General features: G+C 46.7%; 4 protein-coding genes across 6 annotated transcripts; 3 read left to right on the top strand and 1 right to left on the bottom strand.

Moving 5' to 3' along the window:
- Positions 1-390: 390 nt before the first annotated feature.
- Positions 391-12344, top strand: LOC136960431 (uncharacterized). Its single transcript, XM_067254928.1, has 11 exons — positions 391-408; positions 886-1113; positions 7949-8030; positions 8139-8213; positions 8490-8861; positions 9380-9622; positions 10085-10180; positions 10846-11004; positions 11366-11568; positions 11729-11824; positions 12151-12344. The coding sequence occupies exons 1-11, from the start codon at positions 391-393 to the stop codon at positions 12319-12321; spliced, it is 1743 nt and encodes a 580-aa protein (XP_067111029.1). The 3' UTR covers positions 12322-12344.
- Positions 12345-12656: 312 nt separating this feature from the next.
- On the bottom strand, positions 12657-15297 carry si:dkeyp-38g8.5 (uncharacterized protein LOC568385 homolog). Its single transcript, XM_067254129.1, has 4 exons — positions 15206-15297; positions 14708-14801; positions 14537-14624; positions 12657-14236 (listed from the first exon to the last, which is right to left on the bottom strand). The coding sequence occupies exons 1-4, from the start codon at positions 15279-15281 to the stop codon at positions 13544-13546; spliced, it is 951 nt and encodes a 316-aa protein (XP_067110230.1). The 5' UTR covers positions 15282-15297; the 3' UTR covers positions 12657-13543.
- A 117-nt stretch (positions 15298-15414) lies between these two features.
- On the top strand, positions 15415-20003 carry si:ch211-244b2.4 (uncharacterized protein LOC541512 homolog). Its single transcript, XM_067254853.1, has 10 exons — positions 15415-15529; positions 16101-16207; positions 16603-16807; positions 17018-17162; positions 17524-17656; positions 17873-17993; positions 18097-18169; positions 18722-18836; positions 18988-19093; positions 19261-20003. Exons 1-10 carry the CDS (start codon positions 15508-15510, stop codon positions 19314-19316), a joined length of 1083 nt encoding a protein of 360 aa, XP_067110954.1. The 5' UTR covers positions 15415-15507; the 3' UTR covers positions 19317-20003.
- Positions 20004-20236: 233 nt separating this feature from the next.
- On the top strand, positions 20237-25680 carry si:ch211-244b2.3 (uncharacterized protein LOC557230 homolog). Of its 3 annotated transcripts, XM_067254852.1 has the most exons (13): positions 20237-20255; positions 20448-20485; positions 20688-20745; positions 20899-21028; positions 21265-21409; positions 21570-21675; positions 23158-23245; positions 23426-23513; positions 23781-23886; positions 24060-24135; positions 24297-24354; positions 24603-24714; positions 25482-25680. In XM_067254852.1, coding segments are annotated over exons 1-13 (1068 nt in total). In that variant the 5' UTR covers positions 20237-20254; the 3' UTR covers positions 25544-25680. The 3 variants fall into 3 exon arrangements, with proteins under 3 accessions (XP_067110953.1, XP_067110951.1, XP_067110950.1); XM_067254850.1 differs by lacking the exon at positions 20237-20255 and having other exon boundaries at positions 20281-20485; positions 21289-21409; XM_067254849.1 differs by lacking the exon at positions 20237-20255 and having other exon boundaries at positions 20283-20485.
- The last annotated feature ends 194 nt before the right edge of the window (positions 25681-25874 follow it).

Below are 25874 nucleotides of genomic sequence, written 5' to 3'. Positions count from 1 at the left end.
CCTTGTCTCTCTCTCTCATTCTCTCCATCTAACCCTGAGGGCCAGCGTGTCGTCCTCCTCTCCTCCCTCGCTCTCCTCCCTCGCTCTCCGTGTACCTGTCCTCCTGCAGGACTCTCTGCGGTTTTTCAGACTCTGTGGTCAGATTCTCACAGCTCAGAAACGGCCTGGTCATTAAATCTGGGATCAGGTCATATAACTATGTCTAGGGTCAAGATATATAACTGGTCAAAGAGAGACAGAAAATTTGCTAAATACAGAATATTAAAGAATTTAAGAGAAATAGAGATAATATAAAGAGATAGAGAGGAGGGAGAAAGGTCTCCAGATATTCCCTCAGCGATCCTCAAGAGATCAACTTTGACCTCTAACATTTGACCTTGACAGTCCAAGATGGCTGCCCTGCGAACAGTGAGCAGGACGGGTTGGGGGCTTTGAGGCGTGGGGGGGCATACTTCATCCTCTTGACTGTCTGCACCTTGGTAATGAAACCAGATCCACTGACCTCAGAAATGTGACCCCTGCCCCCTCCACCATCACTGGATTCAAAAGAGGATGGCTAATGTGACTACGACTTAGACAGCTAATTCAGTCCTTCAATGACAAGCTGGACCAAGGCCAACACAGAACATATGCATAGCATCATTAGCCTCTCAACAAGCCATCGTCTCGATAGTGTGAACCATACCTAATCAAGTAGAACTCCTGAACTAAGTAGAGCAGTTTGTTTTTGTTTCTGTGTTGAGGAATTGAGGTGTGTGTGTGTCTCCAGGTGGATGATGATGGTGTGTGTGTCTCCAGGTGGATGATGATGGTGTGTGTGTCTCCAGGTGGATGAGGATGGTGTGTGTGTCTCCAGGTGGATGATGATGGTGTGTGTGTCTCCAGGTGGATGATGATGGTGTGTGTGTCTCCAGGTGGATGATGAGGATGCTGATGGAGCTGATGGTGTTGGGGTTCCTGGTTCTCCAGGCAGCAGCAAGTCCCCGCTTTGCCCGGCAGGTGGAGTTGGACACGTATGATAGCGCCAACTACGATGTGGATCTAGAAAACTTGAACCCGGAAAACCAGGATATCTATGATTATGAAGATGGACTGACCATTGATGAGCCTCAGGTAAGGATGAATGGGCGGGGCTGGGAGGGGCTGGGCATGCTGTACTGTGGCACCATCATGCTGCCATAGCTACCATGCTGCCATAGCTACCATACTGTAGCTGCTGTGTTGGGAGGGGGCTGGGCTCTGCATGACAGATAACAAGGGGTCATATCTCTCACACGTACATGTATATATAAATACTTCTAGTTCTTCCAGAACTTTATCTGAGTAAAGTTTACCTGAGTCCTCTCGGTTGATTTGACGGCCCTACTACGATACTGGGCTTAGCTCAGTGGCAGAGTAGTTGACTGCAGATCAAGGAGTGCAGGTTTGAATACTCCTGTACATCACTGAGAATAACAGCGTCTGCTACGTGTGATCTGTACGAGCAGAGGAGTGTCTCCTGAGGGTTGTGATGCTGGAGTTCAGCTTCATCAGGTTCTGCAGCCTGCTCTCCAGCCCTGCTCTGACGAACGACCCACATTCTTTACTTTAGGGTTAAGGGTTAGTCTTGGCAGCGTGATCTCTGGCCACGTCCACAGGAAGAAGGACCAGCCAGGTGTCTGTAGGCATCCCCTGTGTCCGCAGAACACAGACAGATCATGCTTTGGAGGAAAGCATTTCTTGACTTAATCCCTTATTGTTAATAGACATGGTTAAACTCGTCAATTCAAGTCTTCATCTGATCCCAACAAATCTTTGCAATTTGTGATAATTTGGTAGTAAATGAGACAGAGAGGCCATGTCAAGACAGCCCAGCAGGGTGTGATATGACTGCCCAGCAGGGTGTGATATGACTGCCCAGCAGGGTGTGATATGACAGCCCAGCAGGGTGTGATATGACAGCCCAGCAGGGTGTGATATGACAGCCCAGCAGGGTGTGATATGACAGCCCAGCAGGGTGTGATATGACTGCCCAGCAGGGTGTGATATGACAGCCCAGCAGGGTGTGATATGACTGCCCAGCAGGGTGTGATATGACAGCCCAGCAGGGTGTGATATGACAGCCCAGCAGGGTGTGATATGACTGCCCAGCAGGGTGTGATATGACAGCCCAGCAGGGTGTGATATGACTGCCCAGCAGGGTGTGATATGACTGCCCAGCAGGGTGTGATATGACTGCCCAGCAGGGTGTGATATGACTGCCCAGCAGGGTGTGATATGACAGCCCAGCAGGGTGTGATATGACTGCCCAGCAGGGTGTGATATGACTGCCCAGCAGGGTTGGATTGTGGGGAAAATTGTTTTTGGGGTTTTTTTTACCCAAAATGTTCGCATTTTGTAACAGAAATGCAGCCAAGCCCCTGTCAGAGAGAACAGGTCTGTTGTTTCTGGTCCAGGGGAGGCAGAAGCCACCATGATGGAGTTATCAGGAAGGAGTTATGATGTTACACACCATATATTACATGTTTATGATGTTACACACCATATATTACATGTTTATGATGTTACACACCATATATTACATGTTTATGATGTGATGTGGTTATTCTGTGGGTCTTTATGATATGATGGGAGATGGCATGATTATGGCATGACCAGGAAGATGGTAGTTGGCATGGTGACAGGGAGATGGTAGTTGGCATGGTGACAGGGAGATGGTGTTGACGCTGTTGGTCCATGATTCAAAACGTGTGTGTGTGTGGACAGGAAGTGATCACAGTGATGAGTGATGTCATATTTGCGAGACTGTGACAGGGTTTCCTCTTGAGAGAGAGATTGAGTGTGTGCATTGGAGACTGAGTGTGTGAGAGAGAGAGTGGGTGTGTTTGTCAGAGGCGGTGTGTGTGTGTGTGAGAGATACTGTAGTGTGAGTCTGAGAGTGTGAGAGAGTGAGAGTGTATGGTAAAGAGAAAGTCAGATGTGACAGAGAAAGAAACAGAGAGAGAGTGAGTGAGTGAGTGAGTGAGTGTGTGGGTGTGTGTGTGTGTGTGTGTGTGTGTGTGTGTGTGTGTGTGTGTGTGTGTGTGTGTGTGTGTAAGGCAGGTTCCTAGTGACTGGGTTTCCCATGTCAAGCGATGAAAATAAACTGAGATTATGAAATTATAGCTCTGTAGTCCTCTACTGTCCCTGTTAAACACACATTCACACATATACCCCCCCCCCCCCCCTGCCCCCAATTACACACACACCTCCCCTCCACACACACACACACCTCTGCCCTGTCATGCTGGTTCTCTGAAGGAGCAGAAGTTTACAGAGGTTTGACTGGGAAAGTAAAACTCAATATCCTACAATGCTTTGCACTAAAACTACAGTAGGTCACCTGACCTCTGTGACTTGGTAGACAGACACCAAAGAGATCCAGTTAACTGAGCTGCAACCTTCCAGATCATCTCTTCATGATCCATCAGGCTCTATGTAGAGGGTTCTATCTGGAGGGTTCTATGTGAAGGGGTCTATCTAGAGGGTTCTATGTAGAGGGTTCTATGTGAAGGGGTCTATAGAGGGTTCTATGTAGAGGATTTTATGTAGAGGATTCTATGTGAAGGGGTCTATAGAGGGTTCTATGTAGAGGGTTCTATGTAGAGGGTTCTATGTGAAGGGGGGTCTATCTAGTGGGTTCTATGTAGAGGGTTCTATGTAGAGGGTTCTATGTGAAGGGGTCTATCTAGAGGGTTCTATGTAGAGGGTTCTATGTGAAGTGGTCTATGTAGAGGGTTCTATGTAGAAGGTTCTATGTAGAGGGTTCTATGTAGAGGGTTCTATGTAGAGGGTTCTATGTGAAGGGGTCTATCTAGAGGGTTCTATGTAGAGGGTTCTATGTAGAGGGTTCTATGTGAAGGGGTCTATCTAGAGGGTTCTATGTAGAGGGTTCTATGTGAGGGGCTCCATCAGCATCTTGCTGGTGTTTAAATGGAGTAGTGTTGATGGATGGTGTTCTGAGACATTCTTGGCAGAGTTTCAAAAGATAATCCCATGTCAACAATTGTGGATTATTCCTTGTGTAAACATAACAGCCGACCTCAGACGTGCTGTTGCTTGGTAGAGGCATTGGGACATATTCTTCAGTTTTTCTAATAAGAGCAGTTTCCTCAGGGGTCTGAAGGAGACACAGAACCAGATGAGCTTCTCTCCCTGGGTTCCTGCAGACGTTACCCTGCTGGTGAACCCAAACACACATGAATCATGCTTAGAATGTGTTTTGATAGTTTGGCAAGCACACATTCGTCACTTTACTGCACATTGCACAATTTTTGCACGAACCATGTTGCACTCTTCTTTATATTTTATTTTATATTAAATTGTTTACATTGTATATTATTTGCTAGAATTATTTAGATAATGTTGTTAGTTTTTTCTACTTTTTATATTTTATATTTAAAACTTGTATGTTTAACGTCTGCACCTTCCTGCCATAGTAAGTTCCTTGTTTGTGTAAACTTATTTGGCGAATGAAGCTGTTTGTGATTTTTCCCTAAGATGTAGACTGGATCTGATGATGAATGAAGGATAGGGTGTTAGGTATATGTGGGAAAGTGCATAGCTCTGCGGTAGAGCATTTCACTGCAGATAAAGAAGTCTCAGGTTCAAATCTCCTGTGTGTTCATTTGGATAAAAGTGGCTGCTAAATAAATACGTTATTCTTTTAATCTTTTAATCTTCCTAGCAGGCTGTAGATGTGCAGTTCCAGAGCTGCAGGTAGGCTGGTTCTGGGGGTTAGGGTTAACCCTAACCCTGGTTCTGGGGGAGATCCAGGAGAAAGATCCCTGGGGTGGGAGAAGCCAGCTGAACTCTTCTATGCTGTCACTGTTTCTGCTATTCAGATGGAAACTCTCTCTCTGGCTGTCTCTCTGTCTCTCTCTATGCCTGTCTCTCTCTCTGGCTGTCTCTCTCTCTCTGTCTCTCTCTCTGGCTGTCTCTCTCTGTCTCTCTCTCTCTGTCTCTCTCTCTCTGGCTGTCTCTCTCTGGCTGTCTCTCTCTGGCTGTCTCTCTCTGGCTGTCTCTCTCTGGCTGTCTCTCTGGCTGTCTCTCTGGCTGTCTCTCTCTCTCTGGCTGTCTCTCTCTCTCTGGCTGTCTCTCTGACTGTCTCTCTGGCTGTCTCTCTCTCTCTGGCAGTCTCTCTGACTGTCTCTCTGGCTGTCTCTCTCTCTCTGGCTGTCTCTCTCTGGCTGTCTCTCTCTCTCTGGCTGTCTCTCTCTCTTTGGCTGTCTCTCTGGCTGTCTCTCTGGCTGTCTCTCTGGCTGTCTCTCTGGCTGTCTCTCTCTCTGCATCTTTCTCTCTCTGCATCTTTCTCTCTCTGCCTGTCTCTCTGACTTTCTCTCTCACTTTCTCTCTGTCTTCACTCAATCTCTCCTCTGTCTTTCCTTCTCCACATATCTGCCTCCCTCTCACTCCCTCTTGCTCTCTCTCTTTCTCCATTTAGTATTTCCATGTTGATTCCCAGTTCTTTGCCCTGAGATTTCTGCCAAGTTTTTGCTTGTCGTTCTCCAGGGTGTGTGTGTGTTTGTAAGAGAGAAAGTGTGTGTGTGTGTGTGAGGGAGGGGGAAAGTGTATGTGGGGGGGGGGGGGGGGGAGAGAGTGAGTGTGTGTGTGTGTGGGAGAGAGTGAGTGTGTGTGAGAGAATGAGTGTGTGTGTGTGTGAGAGAGTGAGTGTGTGTGTGGGAGAGAGTGAGTGTGTGCGTGGGAGAGAGTGTGTTTACTTTAACGGAGAGTGTGAAGGCAGCTAGCAGACTCTGTGCAAGACTAGTCAAAGGCCTACCTTGTAGTCTTCTAAACTCTGTTTCTGACAAAAATGTAATCTGTTCATGGCTATAATTATCAACTGAATCTACTCAGCACATCAGCTTAGCCGGTTGTATTGAATATCTTATGTTAGGTAATATTCCCACAATATTCGTCTGTTTTTGGTCAAGTCTCTTGCCTTTGTAAAATACTGAGAGCAGAGAGTTCTTCAGCCTCCCAGACTGCAGGTAGAGAGCAGAGAGATGACTGGTGGGTTTGTGTAGCTACCATGTGTGTCTTGGTTCCACAAGGACCATTCGCTGGGAGAGATAGACTCTGCCTTTATGGTGAGTGAAAAGGCCAGGTAGCGCATCAGACTAGCGATCAGCGCCCCCATGTGGCGGATAATAAAACTACAGGGTTTGGTTTGGGAGACTACGTTCTCGCTACAGAACTGGCTCCACAGAGTGGGCGTGCTCCAAATGTTTGTGCCACGTCCTGATAGGCTACTGTGCAGGAGGAGGAAACACCTTTCCTCTGATTGGTTCAAAGCATCCATACAGACTCAAAAGTTTAGCTTTTCTATTGAAATATGCTTGCAGACATTTTAAAATGCATGTAGTCAGAGGCACTCGTACATTGGAAAGACAATGAAAGGCTCCACAATGTCTGCAACAGTGAGAATGTATAGTTAGAACATAGTCACAGTGTTAAAGGTCCAGGAAGTGATGTAGGGAGGAAGTGATGTAGAGGGAGGAAGTGATGTAGAGGGGGGAAGTGACGTAGAGGGAGGAAGTGATATAGAGGAAGGCAGTGATATAGAGGGAGAAGAGAGAAATGGAAACAAGAGAGGAAGGATGATTGAGTGCAAGTTGCCATGGTGAAGATGTCCAAAATGTCCTCATAAGCCTTGGAATTTCAGAATGTGTGGCAGAGGTTTACCGTGTCCACCTGTGAGGTAATGACTAACCCTCCACGCACCTTCCCCAGACACAGGTGTACCAGACACAGGTGTACAGGAGCAACTTCCTGTTCCCCAAACACAGGTGTACAGGAGCAACTTCCTGTTCCCCAAACACAGGTGTACAGGAGCAACTTCCTGTTTCCCAAACACAGGTGTACAGGACCATCTTCCTGTTCCCCAGACACAGGTGTACAGGAGCAACTTCCTGTTCCCCAGACACAGGTGTACAGGAGCAACTTCCTGTTCCCCAGACACAGGTGTACAGGAGCAACTTCCTGTTCCCCAGACACAGGTGTACCAGACACAGGTGTACAGGAGCAACTTCCTGTTCCCCATACACAGGTGTACCAGACACAGGTGTACAGGAGCATCTTCCTGTTCACCTGTGTTCATGATGTTCACATCAGACAGGTTTACATGTTAATTCCTTTTCTATTTCTATTTTATTACATTGTGTCAAATTCTGTAGCTGTGTTGGCTGTATCTGGTAGTTACACAACCTAAACAACCCACTGACTTTATACCACTGCAGATTAAAGCCCACATTGTATTAATTTATTAACCTTTATATGTTGTGACGTAGAGCACTGACAGGCTCTCATTGAGTACTACTGTATGAGTCGATTGGATTAATTAGATTTTGGGCGATTTATTATTGACACCTAGGTGCTATAAAATGAAGTTTTTACAATAAATATCCATCCATCTAGCCTAGGCCTCTAGCTCCCCCTTGTGGTGGGACTGGGTACCTGAGTTCCCGGTTCAATGACTGCTTAGCGGTCAGAGGGTCCGTACTGGCTGAAGTTGTCACTCCTACTCCTCCTTCGGAAGTGTAGTCCAGATGCATGGCCTGCTCCTTCTCCATGACGACCAGGGATACCTGTAACTAGGTAGACAACATCAAAGTTGAGACAAAGATATCATCACAACGTGGAAGTCAGTATTTCATGGTTAGGGTTAGGGTTATTTCATGGGATTAAACAGTAACTCGTCACTGAAGCGTGCTCAAAGCTAACAGTAGCTAACTCTCGTTATGTCTCATCTGGGGCTCCAGTCTGAGAGGAGAATGTCCCTGTACTTACTGTAAGTCTCTCTGGATAAGAGCGTCTGCTAAATGACTACATGTAAGTGTAGAGTCTTTCTTTGGGTTCACACACACGCACACACACACAAAAACAAGCTACACGCTCCTGTTGACTCCCTGTGTTTGTGTCTTTCCCTCAGATAGAGATAGGAACATTGGCTCCACCTGACTACAACTACCCAGCCCCTGGGGCATCTTTGGAGGAGGAGGAGGAGGAGGAGCAGGAGGAGGGGCTGGAGGAGGAGCAGGAGGAGGGGCAGGAGGAGGAGCAGGAGGAGGAGCAGGAGGAGGAGGAGCAGGAGGAGGTTCAGCTAGAGGTGGAGGAGGAGGTGGAGCTGAGACCGAAACTGGCTCCTCAGGGCTCAGGAGGCTCTGGGATCCTCATGGGACCTGACACACAGAAAGGTCTGAACACACACACACACACATACAGTATATATACACACACACAACCAGAGGTCCACCACCTCTCCTCCAGACGCCCACAGTGATTCAGCCTCTTCCAACCATCCTCCTGTTTCAGTGCATGTGTTCCATTTAACTACCTGTTATTGGTTAAATGTGTATTTAACTGCTAAACCATTTGTCTCCTAACTTCATCCTAATCATAATTGTGAGCTGGCATCTCACTGGTCTCTGTCCTGGGGCGTTGTACTAACCCCTCATCTTGTCTCTAACAAGAGGAGGAGCTGCGCCTGGCTCCCATTGACATCCTTCACGTCTCCGGGGACTTTGGGGGCTCTGTGGGTTCCGGAGCATTCGGTGGTTCTGGGGACCTGCTGGGTTCTGGGGACCTGGGTTCCGGGGGATCCGGGGACCTGCTGGGTTCTGGGGACCTGGGTTCCGGGGGATCCGGGGACTTGCTGGGTTCCGGGGACCTGCTGGGCTCTGGGGACCTGGGTTCTGGGGGTTCTGGAGGATCCGGGGGTTCTGGAGACCTCCTTGGCTCCGGGGGATCGGGGGATCTCCTGGGTTCCGGGGGTTCCGGAGCTTCTGGGGGTTCCGGAGCTTCTGGGGGTTCCGGGGGCTCTGGGATAACAATGATCTCTGGAGGTTAGTATCCACACTGGTTCAGTAGAGTAGCCTGGTGTTCATCACCCCTGTTCCAGGGTGACCAGTGTGTATGCAGGAATCCGCTCCTGGTATCACCCTGTACTAATACAGGTAGAGGTGCACCCTGGACCAGAGGGACAGAACACTAGAGTAGGCAGATGTTGGTACCTTAATAGAGCTTTTACAGAACATTGCTTCCTACCAGATTTGATCAATGTTAAAGACCTTCTGCATATCCATGGTTTTATCATTTAAGACTTTTATGTTTCCATTTACCCATTTCCTGCTGGTTAAATGTGTTGTTTTAATCCTAACTGCCATGTGTGATTTGTTGGAATCATTGCTATTACTGTCATTGTTCCATTCATCGTCCTACCATGTCTTTGCATTTGTGTCACCTTAACCTGCTGTCTCATCTGCAAGTGTTTGTTTGATTGGTTGTTGAGTTGACTGACTGTCCATCCCACCTCTGAGAAGCACTAACCTGTCTCCTAACCCCGCCCCCTGGCTCTAACAAGAGGAGGAGTTCATCCTTGAGAAGATCCCTCAGGAGGCCTCTGGCGATTCAGGGGAGTCAGGTGCCTCTGGGGCCTCTGGCGAGTCAGGAGAGTCAGGTGCCTCGGGTGAGGCAGGAGAGTCTAGTGCCTCGGGCGAGGCAGGTGCCTCTGGGGCATCAGGAGAGTCAGGAGAGTCAGGGGCCTCTGGTGAGTCAGGGGCCTCTGGCGAGTCAGGGGAACCGATAATCCCTGTCATTCAAAAAGGTCAGTATCAACAGGAAGATTGAATCTGGGAATGTTAGGGAACGCTGGGGAATTCTGGTAGAATAATTGGCGACTGGTAGAAACATGGGCGACTGGTAGAAACATGGGTGACTGGTAAGAACACGGGCGACTGGTAGAAACATGGGCGACTGGTAGAAACATGGGTGACTGGTAGGAACATGGGCGACTGGTAAGAACATGGGTGACTGGTAGGAACATGGGTGACTTGTAGGAACATGGGTGACTTGTAGGAACATGGGTAAGGCTGAAGCTGGGTTTTGCAGTATTTATCTAATAAACAAAAAAGTAATCCTACTACTCCCATTTAACTATTTCATCCTGGTTAAATGTGTCCATCATCTGTGTTAACATTGCTCATCAGTACGTCACTTACAACTGTGGCGTATTGTCCTTGCTGCTCTAACCTGTGTCTCCCTAACGCCTCACCTTGTCTCTAACAAGAGGAAGAGCTGCTTCCTGCCACGCCCCTCCCAGAGGAGTCGGAGGGGGAGATAGTGTCTGGGGGCTCTGGGTTAGAGCCAGACGTTGTCACACAAGGTTAGTACCTGTCAGGCTGCCAGCAGCGCACAGCGGCGGACCCTGTTACGATCGCCCACATGCAGGATCCTCAAGTCAGACAAGGAGGTGGTTTACCAAGTTGTGTGAATGTTAAAAACTGAAAAGCTGCTTTTGATGTGGAGAGTTGATCTACGAGTGTTGTCTACACTGTTCCCTTCATCTTCCGGGGTGGGAGGGTTAGGGCCTATTGACCGCACTGTCCTCAAGAACACCACCCCTGGTTACGACAAATAACCACTACAAACACATAGATGTTACCAACAAATAACTGTCTGGCACAAATACATATTAGGAAATCCCTCCTCTGGGTAAAGCTCAGTGGTGGAGCATCTGACTGCAGATCAAGTGGTTGTTGGATCCAATCCCCTTTGTGTATCTGGATAAAGGAGTCTGCTAAATGAACACATTACATTGTGTCCAGGTAGTCAGACACCAAAAAAAAATTGATTGCATCTAATCACATAAAAGATGTAGCTACCTAGCCAATTTAGCTAGCACCAGACAGATAGTCACTCTGACTCCACATGTAACCACACAGCTCTCTGTGATGATCAGGCCAGACAAGCCTTCAGACACTCACTTTTAACCAGGATCCCAAGTGAATAATACTTTATCTAACTTTTATTCCCCCCTCCCCCTCCCAGGTATGCCCACCTGTCTGTTGTGTACCTGTCTGGGCGGGTCTGTTTACTGTGACGACCTGAAGCTGGACCACGTGCCCCCGCTCCCTAAAGAGACCACTCACTTCTACGCTCGCTACAACAAGATCACCAAGATCAACAAGTCTGACTTCGCTCAGATGAGTGAGTTTACTGAAACAACTCTGCCAGGACTGAAACATGAACGGCATCACTGATGTCATACGTGTTGCTTCAGCCTGGTTAAACAGACACCACCAATATGTTTAAATATGACGTCACACAATTACTTTTTCACTTAAATACGTCACCTTTTTTTTAACGAGAACTGAAGCATCTACTGTATAAACAAAACCAGATGGAATGTGTCACATCAGACAAACAAAACCTCCAGTGGAGGTCTTTAGTAAAACTAAACCCCCCAGTCCGTTTTAAGGCCTTCCTCCTACCTTGTACCTGAAGAGGTCTGTATGCTCTAATATGTCTTCATACCTGACCACCCTTCGTGCTCTCCTGTCCCGGGCAGACAAGCTGAGGAGGATCGACTTGACGGCTAACGAGATCTCGTCCGTGGCGGATGGGGCTCTGAGTGGGCTGCCGGCACTGGAGGAGCTGGTCATCAGAGAGAACGCTGTGGCTCAGCTGCCTGCGCTGCCCGTCACCATGACGCTGGTGGACGCCAGCCACAACAACATCGGTGCCACCGGCATCCACAAGGAGGCTTTCAAGGTTGGTCACATCCTGTCATGTTCCATCACATCCTGGATCAACTGGAATTTATGCTACATATACTGTTTGTAACCAAGACAACACAGACTAATCTGAGAGGCGTCTACTGCAAAGCGGAGCCATGTTGGTTGTTCAGTAACTTTTTTGTCCTCGTTTCTAGGACATGGCGGGTCTGCTGTACCTGTACCTCACAGATAACCACATCGACCACATCCCTGTGCCCCTCCCCGACAGCCTGCGCTCACTGCACCTACAGGTACCTGCAGCTGCAGTTTGACGAGAGGGAATGCAGCCTCCATGTCCCTTACTACCTTCCTGCACTTAGATCAAGCTGGGGTGCATCTATGTCCTGGATACAACTCCCTTTAACTCCCTTCCTTCTTCTCTTCCTGCTTTTCTGCTCTCCTAGCTTCTACTTCAGCCTATATAAGTACACAATTAGACAGAGGAATAGTATATCATGTAGTTTTAAAAACATACAGTTGTATCACATGACAAGAGATTCCATCTAAGCCCTGCCATCTAGACAGCTCATTCGCTGATCCTGTCGGCCTCTGATCCCATGATGTTTTGCGGTTCCAGCGTAACAACATCCAGATGATGCACGAGGACACGTTCTGCAACCTGAAGGACTTCAACTACATCAGGAACGCCCTGGAGGACATCCGCCTGGACGGGAACCCCATCAACCTCAGCAGAACCCCGCAGGCGTACGTGTGCCTGCCTCGCGTGCCTGTGGGAGACCTCATCTAGACACACACACACACACACACACACACACACACACATATATAAACACACACATGTGTAAACACACACATAAGCACATACACACTCATACACATAAGCACATACTCATACATGGTCCCACTTTTATATATAAATATATACACACACACACACACACTACACTGAAACAAAAAACACACATAACATGGGGCCTGAAAATAGACACACACACACACACACACACACAACAAACAATAAAATCATGCCAATGATCAACAGCAATCTGCACATACCATCATCTACCTAGTGTAAACACTATTTAAGGCTATTGGTCCCACTTACACACACACACAGAGAACTTTGTCAACATCCAAACTGTTCCACAACTTGATGAAATGGAGAACATTCTACTCTCATAAATACATTTTATTGATCGCCAGCAAACAAGTGATCACGTGTTGGTTTGGTTTGAATGGGATCGTCTGGCAAAGACCACCAGTAATATTGTTTAAATATGTTTGTTTTGTAAAGAAAAAAATAATATTAATATTAATGACAAATCTAACACATTTGGAAATGTTCATTTATACTAATGGAAGCAGGAGCTGAGTGAAGGTGAACTGAGGTTCTAATGCAATAAAAGAAGCATTTAAACACAAGCATTTGTTGTAAAATCTGTACTGTAATATAAAAATATATATATTCAGAAAACGTTTTTTTTTTTTTTTTTTTTTTTTTTTTTTTACATGAACTGCAATATTTGGTATGATACATTTCAAAGTGATGTTTTGACCATGCACAATAGCTTATTCATAAATAATCTAAGCGTATTGTATGAGTGGTGGGGGTATGGGTGTGGGGGGAGGGGGGTAACAACCATAATAGCTTGCTATTGTGTGCTTTGTATGGAAATACCACAAGTGAATAAAGATGTATTGATGACCTCTCCGACCTGGGAGTGGCTCACCGTTGTCTTTGAAACTCGTAACACTACAAACTTTTAACATGACCAACAAACAGAAACTTTTAACATGAACAACAAACAGAAACGTTCTAATAAACATTCATGAAGAGATGCTCTAGTACTGCTTCACAGGTACTTTTTCATAAAAGCATTGCGTATTCTATTTATATATATATATATATATGTATGTATATTGTATACATAGAATATGTATACAGTAGTGTATACTCAAGTTTCAATAATGAATCAATAAATTAACGTAAAAAGAATGACCATCCCACCTCAGAGAGCTTCGACCAGCTTCTCAAACAGGTTGAGGAAACGTTCCCTTCTCTCCTGCAGTGCTGAGTCTCTCTCTTCCTCCCCTCCTCCCTCTGCTCTCGTCTCTCCATCCCACACAGACCCACGTCTCTCCACAGCCTTGCGGTCTCTGTCCAGGACACGTTTGTCCCGGATCAACATGGCCCTGTCTTTCTCCATCATCCTTCTCTCTCTCTCCATCACGGCCCTCTCTCTCTCCATCACAGCCCTCTCTCTCTCCATCACGGCCCTCTCTCTCTCCAAGGCGGCCATCTCTCTCTCCATCCCTGCTTTCTCTCTCTGCAGTGCCTGCATCTCCCTCTCCAGCAGAGCTCTGTCGCCCTCCAGCGTCGCTCTGCCTCTCTCCAGTGTCGCTCGCTCCTTCTCCACCTCCTCCTCCATATCCAGCTCCATCTCCCTGCTCCTCCCCTCATCCTCATCCTCGTTGAGCAGAACCTCCACCTCCGTGGGGCCCCGGCGCTGCGTGGGGTGTGGCGGGGACGTCCACTTCCTCTTCCTGCTGGGCAGGAAGTCCTCCTCTGTGTTGGCTGAGGTCTGGGGGAGCAGCAGGGGGGCGCTGCCTGCCAGATGCCCCCCCAGAGCTTCTCTCATCAGGCTGAAGAACGGCCACTGGTCCGGGGACACCTTCACACCCCCCGGAGGGTGCTTTAGCTCCTGGCACCACAGAAGAAGAAGAGGAAGAATTAAAAAGGAGAAGATGATGTCAAACCTCTACTTCCTCATCCTGGGCCCTTACAGGATGTGACATGGTCAGAAGGTTGTGACAGTGAAGTCACATCCTCTCTTCAAAGAGCGGGGCGATTAGGAAGTCTAACTTTAAAATCTTTAATAAGATAAGAAGAATGTGTACATTTAGCAGATGCTGTTACCCAAAGGGGAATCAAACCTCTTAGTCTACAGTCAACAGCCTCACACTGAGCTAAATCTGCCAGCCATCAGCTGGTAAATATTGACCTTGTACTTCTTTTTGAGGTTGTCCCATTTCTTGCTGGCCTGGCAGTGAGTCACAGTCCCCTGCAGTCCCATGTGCTTCAGAATGGACCTGCGATCGCACAGCAACGGGATCTGACTTCATCTTCACATTATCATATCAATAAATACATCTATAATGTAGGAGTGCTGTACCTCCATGCATACTTGGCAGCATTCCTCTTCCCTGAGAACAGATGCTGATTGGACACACGCAGCTTCACCAAGTCCTCAGTTTCCTTTCCACTCACTGAACACAAACATTACAGGAAGGTTGTACAATAGTTTAGTAGTAATGGAATGATGCTAAAATAGAATTATTACATTTCAGCGTTTAGGAAGTAAGGTATAGTGCTAGGACCAGAGGGGCTAGTGTACACTGTACATAGGCCTACACATTCACTGTACATAACCAATCTTGGGTTTGATGCCTGTTGAAATTTTTTTTTTTGTAGATGTATTGGAATATCAAAATGTCATTGTGTGATGAAATAGTTTTGATCCTGGTTGATGCCTGGTTAACTCTGCTGCGGAGCGTGCGCGTGTTCCCTGAACATAAACACGCGATTTTGTTTCTCCAGGAACTCCAGCTACAGAAACGCAGCCTTACTAAACCCCAGGAACACAGTCCCTTCTGATGGGTGAATTACTTACTTTTGTAGGTGAATTCTACTGAGTTTTGGGTGTCATATGGCGTGGAAGTATACATGTGATCCAAAATGTTCTCCATTTCAGACCAAGTCAAGCTCCTCCGACCAAGTACACACTTCGTAGGGAGCTTGTTTTCCGCCCTTCAGAGGGCGCCTCGTTTCTTCTTCTGTTATGTCTCTACACGACAGTCTTTCTACCACCCCTAGTGGACGGGAATGTCTAGCTGACAGGGTTATTCACCAAGCTGAACGTTGCAGACGAAGTGATTACAAGAAAATGAAACTATATAATCCTCATTTCTAACCATGGCGTCAAGCGGGTTGTACGGTAAGCAATGAGAAGCGTCGACTTGCTTATTTAAAGCTACCAAGATTTATTATAACTTCTTATTCAGTAATAGTTTACATAATGATTGTCTTGAGAGAACGAATATTTGTATTTTCAAGCATAATTCGTTTATTGTTTATTTACGTTTCACTTTCGTTTAGCGTCAATGTCATTTTTGTTTAGTTTGAATCACGGTTTGTTATTTGTTGTTATTGAAATGAGCAAAACTGTATAATATTTTCACACGTTCAAGTGAGCAGTGTGGGCTTTACTGTTAGGAAGCCGGGTGTAGGAATCCGTGTCTGTGCCGAGGAAGGAGATAGACCTTGGAAGCATAGAAGGATTCTTCACTGACCCCGCTCCACTTTTCTATTTATCATTTATTTACTTATATTTGAAGTATTTATTTTATTTGACCGAATCTAATTTCATCTTCAACTGTACTGTCCGGACGATTCAACACAAAAAAATGTTTTGCATTTGTACAACTGGATGGTATAATATACATGATTGATTGATTGATTGACCCTGTGAGACCTTAACGTGCTGACCTTGAGCTCTTCCCGTGCAGCTTCCAGCGTCAAGGAGGAGTACTCCAGCAGCAGTGATGATGAGGTCTCCTCCATGAGCGACCCAGAGGTGGAGGCAGACAGGTCCCTGGTCCCCGCCCACCAGCAGGTCAGTTCCCTGGGCCTCGGCTGGGAGACGCCCCCTGGGGGCTGCAGGTGGAGATACACCAGTGATGGGTCACTCATCAGCGATTTGTTCATTGTAAACAAATCTTTCATAAGATTCAGGAGTAGCAAGTAGATTCGGTCATTTTCAAATTTTGCTGGACGAGATTCCAAGATCTAAATTAAGTGAAATGACCCGATCACTATACTGTAGATCCTCAACCTGCATGTTAGGCTCTTCTGAACTTGGCTACCCCTAACCTAGTTTATTTATATAAAAAAAGACTAATTTCCTTTCATGATGGTTACTTTGATTACTAGTCATTTACTAGTATAATAACTAGTTGTTCCTAGTGTGTGTGTGTGTGTGCTGTCTCAGCCGTGCTGTGCTGTGTGCAGACGGAGCCCTGCAGGTACTACAACAGCCGTGGCGGCTGCAGGAGAGGGGCTGAGTGTCTCTTCCTCCACCTGTGTAAGTACGCCATGGGGGGGATGTGCCGGAAGGGGACCCGCTGCCCCCTCGCTCACCCAGGGGCACCCATACACCCCTCTGGAGATCACCGTGGAGACAGGAGTGAACGGGGTCAGAGATCTCAGTCAAGAGGTGAGGGGGCGTGCTGCGTCTCCTCTTCCTCTTTCTCCTCCTCTCTTCTTTCTCATCTCTTCTTTCTCCTCATCTCCTCTCGTCCTCCCCTCTTCCTCTCCAACCTAACCACTTCTCCTCCTCCTCTTCCCCTCCTTCTCCACCCCTCCTCTCCTCTTCCTCCTCTTCTCCTCCTCCTAACCTGTTATCTGTTTTGTTTGCTGCTGTCAGAGGGGAGGCTGAGTGATGAGCGAGCGTACCAGTGGCAGCTGAACGTTGGGCAGGGCTGGGTGGACGTGGCCAATGACCACATCATAGAGGCACAGTACAGCCTGCCCAACACCTCCAGCATATGCATCTTTAACACCCCCTATGGGTAGGTCCCGGAACTGCCCCTTGAGGAGCACCTGACGGCGCCATTTGTCTTTTTATTTCTATTCTTAATGTCTCGTTGGTCTGCACTTCTGTGTCAGCACCTGGTTCTGGAGGACTTATCCCTGAACTGCCGTCTCCCTCCTCCTCTCTCCGTCCTTCTTCTCCTCTCTTCGTCTCACTCTCTCTCTCTTCCATTTACATTTAGACATTTAGTCATTTAGCAGACGCTCTTATCCAGAGCGACTTACAGTAAGTACAGGGACATTCCCCCGAGGCAAGTAGGGTGAAGTGCCTTGCCCAAGGACACAACGTCATCTTCCTCCATGAACTCTTCCTCCATCCTCCTCTCCTTCTGGTCTCAGGAGGGTGAATATCGACTTCAAGCGGATGAGGGTTCTTGAGAAGGACATCCGAGTGAGGCGTCTGGACGGGAGGAAGACGACCTGGGTCTGGTTCTACAGCAGCGGCCGTGGCTGGGTCTCTTATGACAGGAAGGTAGAGGACTGGCACAGCCTGAGATGCACCGCTTGCAAAAGACAAGCACTGAGCAAATATGAAATAAAAAAACATCTGAAATTATTGATATTTTGATCTTTCTGGCAGGCTAGTTCTGTTCGTTTATTCCCAGAAATCGCTCCTGAATGGTCTCTTTGTTCCAAAAATTTAAATCAATATATTTTCAATAACGGGAGTTGTTTTTTAAACCTTGAGGATTCCACAGGAAAGCCAGGCCCTGTGAAGAGCTCTGAAATTGAGCAGCAGTACCAGCAGAACCCAAAGGGTTCCCTCACATTCCACATCAACTCAGATCAGTATGAGATAAAGTTCAAAGGTACAAATGATCACAGAATCTACACCCGTCTCTTGCAAACATGGTTGTGTATGTGTTTCAGTGGTGTGTTCTTAAACACGGTTCTTTGTGTGCGTTTGTTCAGAGAAGCAGCAGGTGGGTAGAAGGCGCAGGAGGGTGAGGCGTCGCCCGGAGTACCAACAGAAACCGTCTCAAGGGTGAGTGGAGCTTGTTTTTACTCTACAAGCGCTTGAGTATAAAAACTAAAAGAATGTTTCAATGTGTTTCTCTTCGAAGCAAAGCTCTTTGGCCACATTGGCTGTGTCTCAATACCCATTCTACCGTACTATTGCATTGACTATCCAAGAAAAACATTTTGAATACAACATACTAGAAGTACCAGGAGGTCCCACGACACGCGGCAGCGGTCTGTGAGCCAGCATGCGGTCTGTGAGCCAGCATGCGGTCTGTGAGCCAGCATGCGGTCTGTGAGCCAGCATGCAGCGGTCTGTGAGCCAGCATGCAGCGGTCTGTGAGCCAGCATGCGGTCTGTGAGCCAGCATGCGGTCTGTGAACCAGCATGCAGCGGTCTGTGAGCCAGCATGCAGCGGTCTGTGAGCCAGTTGTAATCATACTGCATGTTAGAGTACCTACTCTGTGAAGGCAGCTGCAGTTCCTTATGAAAGTACAACAGAGAAGCACGCGATCCGGAGGCAGACATCTTTAGCAGGCTGAATGTTGTGACAGCATGGCTTCTCTTGATTGGACAGATCTCCGTTAGGGGTGGCGGCCTTCCAGAATGCGGGCGTGGCTCCTGCAGCCAGCCAATCACCTGAGTGGAAGTTTGAAGGGAAGAGTGGAAAGTGGCACAAGTTCAAAAAAGAGGTGTGTAGCTCCTGAAGACGCTCCTGAATCTCCAGATAAATGAATCAAACATGATGTCAGGGATAACTCTAACCCTAGGATGGAGGTGGAAGTCATTATGTCAGGGTTAGAGGGCTGGAGGTGGAAGTCTCACCTTTGTTTTGACCTTCAGGAGAGCTCTGTGTCCAGCGCTGATATTGAGGCCCAGTACCAGATCAACTCCACAGGCTCCATGAACTTCACTGCTAATGGGAAACCCTTCATGCTGGACTTCTCAGGTCTGTTTGCTAGTTAGCTATTCGTATCGAGGTAGCTAGCTACTTGTACTGTGGTAGTTAGCTAGGTGTACTGTATTATGATTAGTTAGCTCTAGATTTTTGGTACACAAAATCCATGAGTGTAGGATATACAGTGCAGGGTCACGAACAGCTCTCTGTCTCTACAGCCATGAAGCAGATGAATCTCACCACCAAGCAGAAGAGAGCCGTCAGGAGGTTCTAGAGCCGCACCGCCTCCTGTCCCCAGCCGACTGTAACAAATGAAGTCACAGTCTGTCAATTATATATTGCTGCAATTGCATTTAGGTTCTGTTTGTGGGCATCAAGTTTTATAGCTTTGTAACCATAGCCTACTGCTTACAAGTCCAGTTGAGAGGACATTCTGGGCTTTCTATGGATTGCTCAAATGTAAATAACCCAAATAATAGTTATGTAATTCTAGTTGCATAACTATAACACATAGGAAAACATATTGCCCTATGTTGTATAAAATGTAAACTTAGTAAACTATAAAAATCCCCAGGTGTCAGGGGAATATAGAGAGAGGTTAGACTTGAGGAAATGTAGTTGTAACAGAAGATGTTTATGTGGAAAAAACAATCAGGTGTTGAAAATGACTGTCAAATGAGCACAAATGTTTACAGCTTGAACATGATCAAGACTCAACACCAGTTTTTATTGAACATCATAACTTAAGTGCTACTAGCCTAAATGTTATTGAACTGGCCTTAATCGTGTACTACTTAAAACTGCCATATGTTGTGATTTGTGATGGGATCTCCAAAGCCAAAATAACTCCAGCCTTTAACGTACCATGAGCCTGCTATTTAGGCAGATACCGTTTTTTTACAGTGGCAGTTTGAAATCATGTTTTATTGTTAATAATAAATATTTGACTACACAAATGTGATGGTTCGTGGTTGGTCTTGGTTGTTGGCTAGCGTTAGGTTATCAACACCTACCCGAACAAGACTGGTTATCCCGCCAAAGCTGCTCTGTTTTGAGCTTGTGCTTCAAGGGTTAAACAAACAACCCCGGAGGAATCCGTGGTAGATTCCGTAAACACGTGACGAGCAGAATGGAAAATGAAAGTGGTCTATGAAAATTGTGACACTTTCTGTTTACGCCGTAAAACTTTGACTCTGCTGTTTCATTTCAAGAAGTAAGTAGCCTATGTTTTAATTTTTCAACGTGATCACATTCAGTTTGAAAGTAAGAATGAGCGATCAGTAAGAAATTTGTGCTTATTATTGGCTTATTATTGGCTTATAAATACTGACGAGTAGTTTTATTGCGTTACATGTACTATCGTAGTGGTTTTATATGAAATTAATGATTATGTATTGCATTACAGTGAATAGGTTATTCCACAGTGTCAAGCATACACACATGGTAAGTCTGCTTTCTGGTCCGCAGACTGTCTGTCAGCTCTCTCCGGACATTTTTATTTTTACTTTACAAAACACCGAAACTAAGTAGGGCTATATACATACATTTATATTTGTATTTACTTTTATAAGACTCTTTAAAGTTACATGCCACAGAATAAATTACTAGGTAGTGCAATAGATAATATTGAGTTTTTAAATGGCAGTATGACGAAGAGGAAGAGGTGCATTTCCCCCTGGCCACTCCTAGTTACACTGCCCCAGGTGAGATCACGTTCTGTTAGAGAGACACTATCACATCAACCCTTAACCTTTTATGAAGTGTCAAATGACTGGTTTTTTCTGTTTACAACAATACCATCCACTGGATCCAACCTTTCACTGTTAACCTAAAAATGACTAAATGTAACCTGCTAGTAAATGGGAGCCATTTTGAGTGGCAGCTGTTTGAAGACCAGAGCTGGCTTTGTATCGCCAACCAGCATGTGATTGAGACGCACTACTGCCAGCCTGGAGCTGCTGGGATCACCCTCAACACCGCCAGCAGGTCGGTGTGATGCTTAACGTCTACCTCTCCTCCTGTCCTCCTCTCCTCCTCATCTGTCCCCCTCTCCTCCTCATCTGTCCTCACCTCCTGTCCTCCTCTCCTCCTCTCCTGTCCTCCTCTCCTGTCCTCATCTGTCCTCACCTCCTGTCCTCCTCTCCTCCTCTCCTGTCCTCCTCTCCTGTCCTCCTCTCCTGTCCTCCTCCCCTGTACTGAAGCTGTGTGTGTGTGTGGTTCAGACCGGTGTACATCGACTTCGACAGGATGACCACCCGGAGCACGGCCCTACGGGTCAGGAGACTCAACATCCTGCCTGCTGGCCAATCAGAGGATGTGGGCTGGTACTTCAGAGATGACAGGTTGTGGTGTGAATATGGGTCAAAGGTGAGTCACTTTGGAGGGTTAGTAAGAAAGGGTTATGCTCCAAATCTATATTTGCATATCCATATACCAACCCACACAAGGTCTTCATTTGGCCTTAATTCTGATCACTCCCCCCCCCTCTCCTCCCTTCCTCTCTCTCTCTCCCTACTTCCCCCTCCAGGGAGCCCCAGTTAGTAGTAGGGATTTGGAGCAGCAGTTCATCCAGAATCCTCTGGGAAGCTTCCAGTTCAAAGTGAGGCACCAGTCCTACTGCCTCGACTTCTCAGGTGAGGGTCGGGTGAGGGTTGGGGTCAGATGGAGGTCATGGTCAGGTGAGGGTCGGGTGAGGATTGGGGTCAGGTGTGTGTGTGTGTGTGTGGGGGGGGGTCAGATGGAGTTCATGGTCAGGTGGGGGTTGGGGTCAGGTGAATGTCAGGGTTATCAGGGTCAGGGCAGCACTACTCTACCAGAAGTCTTAAAGGGGTCATACAATGCAAAACAGAGTTTACCTTGTCATAGTTGCATAACGACAGTTCGGTGGGTAAAATGAACATACAGTGAACCTCAAGTCCCATTGACACGTCTTTCCTATGCAAATCATACCATTTGAAACTGCCTCTGTAAAACGGGCGATTCCCAAAGAAGCAGAGTCAACTCGGTGGCTGTACCTTATTTGGCTCTGGTCTGTACTTTTGACACGCCCCAAAATGTACATACAGCAAATTAATAACTTATTTTGCTTACAACAGGGGTTCTCAAACTTGTTGGGGCCAGGGACCCCTTACAGGGGAGAACAGTAGGTTCAGTAGGTTATCGCAGAACGCAGCCTATGAGGTTTATCCGAGTCGCAATTATTAGTAGTTGAAATCTCAGAAAAAATGAATAAATGTTTCCCGTTGCAAATAATGGTTTGAGCATTTTCGGGTTCTATAATTTCTTTTAACGTAACTGACAGCTGCAATATGTTAAAAACATAGACATACAGTCTATGTTTAAAACTCGCTCGCACCCGGGCACCCAAATACTTTTCCATGCTCGCACACATGGGCGCACTGTAGAGCCTTGCCTTTGTGCTCTTAAATGGACACAATATGCTTATTTTATTGGTGCAAATGGTCACCCATCTGTAAATTATAATATATTTTTTCACTTTTTAATGATACAGCACAATTCTACATTTTTATCATTTATGGCAAATTATTTCGCGGACCCCCTGGCTAACCAGCGGCTTACAAGGCTAAAAACAAACCTAATACAAAGTTATGCTTAGGCTACGACACTGAAGTGCGAGTATTACACTAGTATTACAGCTAACGGGTGCTGTTGGCCATGTTGCGTCTTTTCTCCGCAGCGTCGCTCGTTGTAAACCAACCAATCAGCGCACAGCTCATCGGAATATACATGAGCATAGCATAAAAGGGAGAAAACCTCTAGTTTCATTCTAGGGCTATTTCACAGGGTTGCTTTAGAGCGCATAGAACAGCACCCCAGCCATTTTCAGCCCAACCAATGTTACATACCCTATTCGGAGACCTTAAGGAACAGTGTGAAGTACCCTATAAAATCATTCTATGACCCCTTTAATCTTGCTCTGGCCTCAGTGTTTTTCTACAGCGTTGTTGTTACATGTGCTCCCCCATCCTCCCCCCTCCTCCAACCTCCACCCATCCTCCCCCCTCCTCCAACCTCCCCCCCCGTCCTTCTCCCTCCGCCTCCTCCCTCCCTCCCTCCCTCCCTCCCCCCCCATCCCAATCCTCCCCCCTCCTCAGCAATGACCCAGACCAACCAGACCACCCATGTGCAGAGGAAGGTACGCCGGCGGCCCAAGTTCAACCCCCTCATCTCAGTGAACATCAGGTACTCCTATCTACTTCCTCCTTCCTGTCTACTTCCTCCTTCCTGTCTACTTCCTCCTTCCTGTCTACTTTCTCCTTCCTGTCTCCTTCCTTCCTCCCATGTCCATTCTCAGTTCTAAAGGAGCTTGGCAAAGAACAGACTGTCCTGCCTCAGTAATATAGCCTCTGGTTCTCTTCCCAGTCCCGCCCCTGCCCTGCTAACGCCCCCTGCTGGTGTCATGTGGGAGTATATGGGTGAAGAGGGAGTGTGGATGGAATACCAAGCTTACGTGAGTCTGCTGCACCTGGTTCAGATCGTGGGGTCATTCTACGAGTCTGCACAGGGTGGGATGAGATGCTCTCGACCATGTGGGTTAGGCTTAGGACCATGTGGTGTGTGTGTGTGTGTTTCCTGAGAGTTTCTCCTGGTCTTCCTTGAGGGTTTAGGTTGGTTCAAATGCAGTTCTATGGGCGTATGTGAAGCCTTCTGTGACATTGCTTGTAAAAGGGGCGATACAAATACATTTGATTTGATTTGTGTGTGTGTGCCTTTGCAGACTTGCTCCTATGACAGTGCTACTATTGAAACACATTACCAACACAACCCCCAGGGTCAGCTCAGCTTCAGAGCTGGGAGATTCAGCTACACTCTGGACTTCACAGGTACACACAGCACACATGGAAGAGGACACACACAGACAACTGTATGTACAACAAATATCTATGAATGTCAGGGTCCTGTTTGGTGGTACTCACATGGGCAATAGACGTTGGTAATCCAGAGGTTTCTTCCTTTGAATGAAAGATCTTGTGTTCCTCTGGTCTGTGTGGCTTAGGAATGTTCCAGACCAACGCCTCCACCAGGACGTGCAGAGCGGTGAGGAGGACCCAGGGACACCTGCAAACCACCCGGTAGTCAACATCTCATAATAATACCAACACGTCCATTGGTAACACTGTAGCCATGGTTACTGTATGTGTTGGTGGGACAGGCTAGAAAGGTCTAAACTAAACACAAGATAGGGTCCCAAAAAGCTGTGCTGAGCTGGTGGCTGAAAGCTATTGTTCCACAGGGCCGGTCCTCGATGGCACTTCAGAGACATGGATGGAACATGGCGCGAGTATAGCAAGGTGAGATCTACCTCCTACCTGTGGTAGGGCAGGCAGGGCATGATGAGGTGTGTTACTGATCGCACCATGCCTGGTAGCTGAGATGTGGTTACTGTACACCGTGTCTGGTAAATACAGCCTGTTCCATGGCTCTGAATATTGAAATATGATACATTTCTGATATTTAATTATCTGGTGTACTTCTATATGCACTGTGTACTGGTTTGGATGAAAGCTAAATGCATAAAAAGTATGCGTGTGTGGTGCAGAGTGGCGGCTGCAGTGTGTCCAGCCAGGACATAGAGATCAGCTACCAGCAGGATTCTGGAGGCACCCTCACCTTCACCGCCAGGACCTTCTCATACCAGCTCTGCTTCTCAGGTAGGTCACCTCCTCAGGTAAGGTCACCTCTTCAGGTAGGTCACCTTCTCAGGTAGGTCACCTCCACATTTTTGACCTTTTTATTTATATTTTTGACCTTTTGCCACCCTTTTTTCTTTTTACCTGTCTAATTTTTTTTCTTATCACACACAATGAAAGGAGAGGAGAAAGGAGAGCAGAGAAGCCTAAAACAGAGTAAAGCATAGCACAATAGAGTATTTATCAAGTAATTATTACTCTGTTTTATGTAAAATGTAAATGTAAATTATCAATGATGCAAACCTTTTTGGGGAAATTATTCTTCTTGTTGCCTTCTGCCTTGCTCCATGGTAGCTTTGCAGTCTAGCTTATGTTTGTTGTGCGTGATAGCCAGGAAATGAAAAAAGGCACGCAATGACAATGAATAATATTGATCATGCCACCAAATATAAACATTTAAGTAACATGCCTGGTTTGAAAATGTAAGAAGAAAAAATGGTGAAGTAAAGTACTGATACGAGAAATCTAGTTAAGTACAGTAACAACGTACTGGAAGCTCTGCTTCTCAGGTAGGTCACCTCCTCAGGTAGGTCACCTCCTCAGGTAAGGTCACCTCCTCAGCTAAGGTCACCTCCTCAGCTAAGGTCACCTCCTCAGGTAAGGTCACCTCCTCAGGTAAGGTCACCTCCTCAGGTAAGGTCACCTCCTCAGGTAAGGTCACCTCCTCTGGTAGGTCACCTCTGCTTTCCAGCTCTGCATCTCAGGAACACGTATTTTGTCTTCCACAGCCATGACCCAGAGGAACCTTTCCACCAATACCACCAGAGCTGTTCAACGTCTTGACCAATGACTGCCTCCGATACTGACCGGTCACTGAAGGGAGAATCCCAAACTGCCGACAACTGAGAACCTCCCAATTATTATGTTTAATGTTTACCTTGAATCTGACATGGTTCTCCAAGACTGGAAATACCATCAATACAAAATAAAATTATTTACATAATATTTTGAATGGACTGATGTTGTAATTAGAGCTCCTCCCCACCTTCTGAACACAGGGGAGGTGGACATGAGTGTCCAGTCTGGAGACAGATCTCTGATCTTCTAAAAACTGAAACAAACACACACACATCACATAGAATATTAGACTGTATTTTCATATATATATTTACAGATTTGTC

The sequence above is a fragment of the Osmerus mordax genome, chromosome 17 (assembly GCF_038355195.1).
Source record: "Osmerus mordax isolate fOsmMor3 chromosome 17, fOsmMor3.pri, whole genome shotgun sequence".
In the NCBI taxonomy this organism is placed as follows: domain Eukaryota; kingdom Metazoa; phylum Chordata; class Actinopteri; order Osmeriformes; family Osmeridae; genus Osmerus; species Osmerus mordax.
Note: the sequence above shows the minus strand (reverse complement) of the source record. Positions and strands in the feature narration are given on the sequence as shown.

Bases quoted from the DNA above. Each gene is read 5' to 3' on its own strand.
- LOC136960431 (XM_067254928.1), top strand. The intron at 8,214-8,489 runs GTCTGAACACAC...GTCTCTAACAAG, and splicing joins GGGACCTGACACACAGAAAG to AGGAGGAGCTGCGCCTGGCT. The intron at 8,862-9,379 runs GTTAGTATCCAC...GGCTCTAACAAG, and splicing joins GATAACAATGATCTCTGGAG to AGGAGGAGTTCATCCTTGAG.
- si:dkeyp-38g8.5 (XM_067254129.1), bottom strand. From the start codon at position 15,281: ATGGAGAACATTTTGGATCACATGTATACTTCCACGCCATATGACACC. The intron at 14,802-15,205 runs GTAAGTAATTCA...GTTTGTGTTCAG, and splicing joins AGTAGAATTCACCTACAAAA to TGAGTGGAAAGGAAACTGAG. The intron at 14,237-14,536 runs GTCAATATTTAC...CTGTGGTGCCAG, and splicing joins ACCTCAAAAAGAAGTACAAG to GAGCTAAAGCACCCTCCGGG.
- si:ch211-244b2.4 (XM_067254853.1), top strand. From the start codon at position 15,508: ATGGCGTCAAGCGGGTTGTACG. The intron at 17,994-18,096 runs GTACAAATGATC...GCGTTTGTTCAG, and splicing joins GTATGAGATAAAGTTCAAAG to AGAAGCAGCAGGTGGGTAGA. The intron at 19,094-19,260 runs GTCTGTTTGCTA...CTGTCTCTACAG, and splicing joins CTTCATGCTGGACTTCTCAG to CCATGAAGCAGATGAATCTC.
- si:ch211-244b2.3 (XM_067254849.1), top strand. From the start codon at position 20,417: ATGAAATTAATGATTATGTATTGCATTACAGTGAATAGGTTATTCCAC. The intron at 21,676-23,157 runs GTGAGGGTCGGG...CCCCCTCCTCAG, and splicing joins CTACTGCCTCGACTTCTCAG to CAATGACCCAGACCAACCAG. The intron at 24,715-25,481 runs GTAGGTCACCTC...TGTCTTCCACAG, and splicing joins ATACCAGCTCTGCTTCTCAG to CCATGACCCAGAGGAACCTT.